This window comes from Prunus mume, linkage group LG1, assembly GCF_029339155.1.
Source record: "Prunus mume cultivar Tortuosa linkage group LG1, ASM2933915v1, whole genome shotgun sequence".
Lineage (NCBI taxonomy): Eukaryota > Viridiplantae > Streptophyta > Magnoliopsida > Rosales > Rosaceae > Prunus > Prunus mume.
This window is the reverse complement of record NC_142698.1, coordinates 29,189,975-29,194,873: the sequence shown is the minus strand read 5'-3', so window position 1 is coordinate 29,194,873 and position 4,899 is coordinate 29,189,975. Positions and strand designations below refer to the sequence as shown.

The 4,899-nt window shown below is 34.6% G+C and overlaps 1 protein-coding gene across 3 annotated transcripts; it reads left to right on the top strand.

Annotated features, from left to right (window-relative positions):
* The first annotated feature begins 227 nt into the window (after window positions 1-227).
* Window positions 228-4,106, top strand: LOC103326467 (beta-glucosidase 12-like). Of its 3 annotated transcripts, none has more exons than XM_008228707.2 (13): window positions 228-463; window positions 547-616; window positions 1,085-1,143; window positions 1,255-1,330; window positions 1,449-1,526; window positions 1,628-1,715; window positions 1,813-2,068; window positions 2,252-2,367; window positions 2,491-2,714; window positions 2,802-2,833; window positions 2,956-3,058; window positions 3,226-3,334; window positions 3,451-4,106. In XM_008228707.2, the coding sequence occupies exons 1-13, from the start codon at window positions 284-286 to the stop codon at window positions 3,692-3,694; spliced, it is 1,635 nt and encodes a 544-aa protein (XP_008226929.2). In that variant the 5' UTR covers window positions 228-283; the 3' UTR covers window positions 3,695-4,106. The 3 variants fall into 3 exon arrangements, with proteins under 3 accessions (XP_008226929.2, XP_008226920.2, XP_088900372.1); XM_008228698.2 differs by having other exon boundaries at window positions 2,799-2,833; XM_089044246.1 differs by lacking the exons at window positions 2,802-2,833; window positions 2,956-3,058.
* The last annotated feature ends 793 nt before the right edge of the window (window positions 4,107-4,899 follow it).

The following is a 4,899-nucleotide window of genomic DNA, read 5'->3' as shown; positions in this document are numbered from 1 at the left end:
ACCAGACTCTGAAGGTGGACCCAGTGGAATCTTTGGATTGCTTTTCTATACACTAGTATAGAGAAAGGGAAAAAAAGGAAGGTCCCTACTTTTCTGTGTCTGTCCCCGTACTTTAGCTTTAAAGCCCGCTTGGCTTTACAAAAAAGAAAGCAAAAAAGAAATAAAAATGCTTTCGAATTATTATTTTCACGTGTAGAAGTTACGTACTCCCTCTATATAAACCCCATGCAATATAGCAGGAAGAGCACACCTAGCTCGATCATCAAAAACCCTCCACTCAGTTATGGCATTGCAATTCCGCTCTTTGCTCTTGTGTGTGGTGCTGCTTCTCCTTGGCTTTGCATTGGCAAATACCAATGCTGCCAGGACAGATCCGCCCATTGTTTGTGCAACTCTCAACAGGACCCATTTCGATACTCTTATTCCAGGGTTCACATTTGGCGCAGCTACAGCAGCTTACCAAGTCAGTGCATTCTGGGAGCATGTCTCATTTATGAATATTGTAATCGTGTTTTATATATATACATATCTGTGTGTGCATTTCAGTTAGAAGGTGCTGCAAACATAGACGGTAGAGGACCAAGCGTATGGGATAACTTCACCCATGAGCATCCAGGTCTGTTGAATCAAACAATCAACTAGTTAACAAATCTTCTATTTTCTATTTTTTCAGATGACTAAATTGATGATCAGTTACTTCATTTCAAAAGCTATAAACAAGCCAATGCTTCATGGAAATTAGTTGTTCTTCACTTACAAAGTGCTCAGTGGGAACTACGTAGAATCTCTGACCTTACCCAGCAAAGATCTGACAACTCCCCTAGATCAAAGAAGATAGTTAGAAAGTTGTAAAAAATTGAATGAGGGTAATCGTGGAAAATAAAACTCAATTTTTTTAATGTATTAATGTATCATTCAAAAATGTAATTAAGAGGAATGATATATCGCATGAGAAGAAGTGAGAAGTTCCAAGCAAGATGGTTAGGGTGAAGGTTGCTAGCATTAATTCCCTATTTAAATATCTAGATAGCTAAATTACTTTGTTTCTTCATTTATAACTAAAATTACATTTGATTAATTGCAGAAAAGATAACTGATGGTAGCAATGGAGATGTTGCTATTGATCAATATCACCGTTATAAGGTTTGAAAATCACATAATTGTATTGAATTTGAACACAACATTAAAGATGATATACTTAATTTTTAGCTTTTTATTTATTTATAATTATGTACATCTTTTGTGTCATTATAGGAAGATGTGGCAATTATGAAGGATATGGGGTTGGATGCTTATAGGTTCTCTATCTCATGGTCCAGATTGTTACCAAGTAAGTTGATCATCCGCATCCAATCGCTTTAACGTTTAACATCTTTTATTCAATTTAATTCCTATTTCATGATAGGTATTGGCTTATATTTTTCTTGTTTTGTTTTAATTATTATTAGATGGAAAACTAAGTGGTGGAATTAACAAGAAAGGAATCGAATACTACAATAATCTCACCAATGAACTCCTACGCAATGGTGATACAGCTCCCAATCTCATAAAATCCTCCTAATATAACAGTACCTGCAGTTGATTAATCAAACTTTTAATTTTCCTTTACTTGTCATGCTATATATAGGTATAGAGCCATTAGTGACACTCTTCCACTGGGATGTTCCCCAAGCCTTAGAAGACGAATATGGTGGTTTGTTAAGCCCTCATATTGTGTAAGTGGACAAATTCCATCCTTTGTATAATATTGATCACTTAATTATATAAATACTATTATATACAATAAATACATTTTTAAATGTGTACACGCAGCGATGACTTTAAAGCATACGCGGATCTTTGTTATAAGGAATTTGGCGATCGAGTAAAGCATTGGACCACACTTAATGAGCCATATACCATTAGTAACCATGGTTACACAATCGGGATCCATGCACCAGGACGATGCTCTGATTGGTATAACCCAAACTGCCTTGGTGGAGATTCGGGTACTGAACCATATTTGGTGACACACAATCTACTCCTTGCTCATGCAGCTGCTGTAAAATTGTACAGGGAAAAATATCAGGTACTTTCATTAGTCTTTTTTTTTCTTTCAGAACATTGGGGTCCAACTAGTAACTAGTAATATGTAACAATATAAGTGGGAATACTTTTTACATTCAGATAAACAATGGTTGTAATAATATTTTTTTTTTTTTGGCTCTAAATTGAAAAAAATAAAAAACAATTACTTATCATTCTGGAGCAGGCATGTCAAAATGGTGTCATAGGAATAACAGTTGTATCACATTGGTTTGAGCCCGCTTCGGAGTCACAACAAGATAAAGACGCTGCATTTCAAGCTTTGGATTTTATGTATGGATGGTAAGTGTATTATTAATTTATATATCAACTCATTTAAATGCTTTATTTTTGAATTATAACTTCAGTTAGGTAGCCCGTGGTGCTTTATATAATGTTATAAGTTCACGTTTGGAATTTTCATAGGTTTATGGATCCATTGACAAGAGGTGACTACCCGCAGACCATGCGATCTATTCTTGGTGCACGGTTACCGAATTTCACGGAAGAACAATCCAAGTCGCTGAGTGGGTCATATGACTATATTGGAGTAAACTACTACTCTGCTAGATATGCAAGCGCTTATCCTAAGGATTATTCTGTACCTACACCTCCAAGCTACCTAACAGATGTTCATGTTAATGTTACAAGTGAGTACAAATTGAAAATTTCAAGAAATTAATGTCGTTCTCCTAATAATTAGATCCTAATGTTCATATTTATTTATGTTGTAGCAGCTGATCTTAATGGGGTCCCCATTGGTCCACGGGTACGCAATAAATTATTAGCTTAAGTTATTGGGATTTTGAGAATTAATGCCTATGCATATGTTTTGTCTTCCACGTACACATAAAGTCCTAATAGTCTCGCTGATCTTCAAATGGGTTGCAGGCTGCTTCAGACTGGTTATATGTTTACCCAAAAGGACTTTACGATCTTGTACTCTACACAAAGGAAAAGTATAATGATCCAATTATGTACATTACTGAGAATGGTAATTAATATTTTTAAACATTAATTAATTGCATCACCAATGTTTCACATATATGTATAATGGTGTAAAATAAAGTGAAGTGTTGTAATCTCTAAACTTAAAACTAAATGTACATTTTTTCTTTGGTTAAACAAATTGTACGCATTTGATACCAAGTTATATTGCAGGCATGGATGAGTTCAATAATCCCAAATTATCACTTGAGCAAGCACTTGATGATGCTAATAGAATTGACTACTACTATCGCCACCTCTGTTACCTCCAAGCAGCAATTAAGTAAGTTTTTGTCAACAAATTAATTAAGGCTATATATGTTTTGGCCTTCCTACATTTCAGTTATTTAATCACTACATTGAACCAATTATGTTCTTCTTTTTTTGGGGTGTTTGTAGGGAGGGTGCTAATGTGCAGGGATACTTTGCATGGTCTTTGCTAGACAACTTTGAATGGAGCGAAGGATATACTGTTCGATTTGGTATTAACTATATTGATTACGACAATGGACTGGAAAGACACTCAAAACTATCGACGCACTGGTTCAAAAGTTTTCTCAAGAGATCCTCAATTACTAAGAAGAAAATCCGAAGATGTGGGAACAATAATGGCAGGGCTACCAAATTTGTGTATCAAATTTGAATCCCAAGGATGGATAAAGTACAATGGCTCCTCCATAGTGGTTGTGCGAGTTGTTTTTCATGTTTTAACTTTTTGTTTGACTTTTTTTGAGTCGGAATAAGTTGCAACACTCATTATGAGTTAGTTGTCTTTCCTTGTGAGGGTTTAGTTTTAATTTTACTTTATGTTGTTGACGTGCCTCGTTTATCCAAGTTTGTTGACTTTATGTGGTGGAGGTGCTTTGGCCGGTTGTGGACATGGTTGGAGGGATACCTTATTGTCTAGATGTTGTTGATGTATCCTTCATGTGTTTGTATTAGTCCTTGTGATCAGTGCCCTTTACAGCTAAATTATAAATGTAATTTCTTTTAAATAAAAACGTTATAAATAAAAATAAAAACTAAAATAAATAGATGTTGAGCCTTGACCGAAATATTTGCTGCTTAAGGCATCTAGTTTGTTTTAAGTTGAAATGAATTTAGAACAAGATACTAGTGTATAAATTCTTTATAGATCCTATTAAAAATTCAAAAGAAAATGCTCGATCAGGTGCTTATTTGAGAAAACGTCAAGTCGGCTATCATGAGAATACTTTTCTTCAAAAGAAAACTAATGTTGCTTGCATAATTAATTTCATGTGTACAAATTATACATGGACTTTACTTATATATGTTTTAATTTCAATACAACACTCCTTACGCCACATAAACTTTAGCTTTCTTTCTAAACGAGATGATAATTTATTTTTCCAAAATAAATCGAACCATTTGATCGGCCACCATGAGAGACTTTTTTCTTTGTAATTCTATTTACATCTACCATATTTCTTTGCGCAATACCATCCAATTTGATCTCACTTGCACCAAATCCCAATTTCCTCATGCAACTAATTCAACCTTTGTTGGCCGCGGCAACCGTCAACCTATTCCACATTTACCTTATCAAACTTACATAAAAACTGTAAACACTTGCATAGAATGTGCATAAACACTTCAATACAAAATTGCATAAACAACATGTACAGACAAGTGTACAAATACTTGCACAAAAAGTGCATTGAAATGTAGAAATATGAATCAATAGTTATGTTTTACAACAACCAGCATTCAAACGTCAAACTTGTTCAATCGATTTTGCTCTTGGTATATTCTAGAAGGACTCACCTCATGCATGAGCTATGTTAAACTACCCTGTTAAAGCTCTTAGTGTCACCCTTCGATCGACAC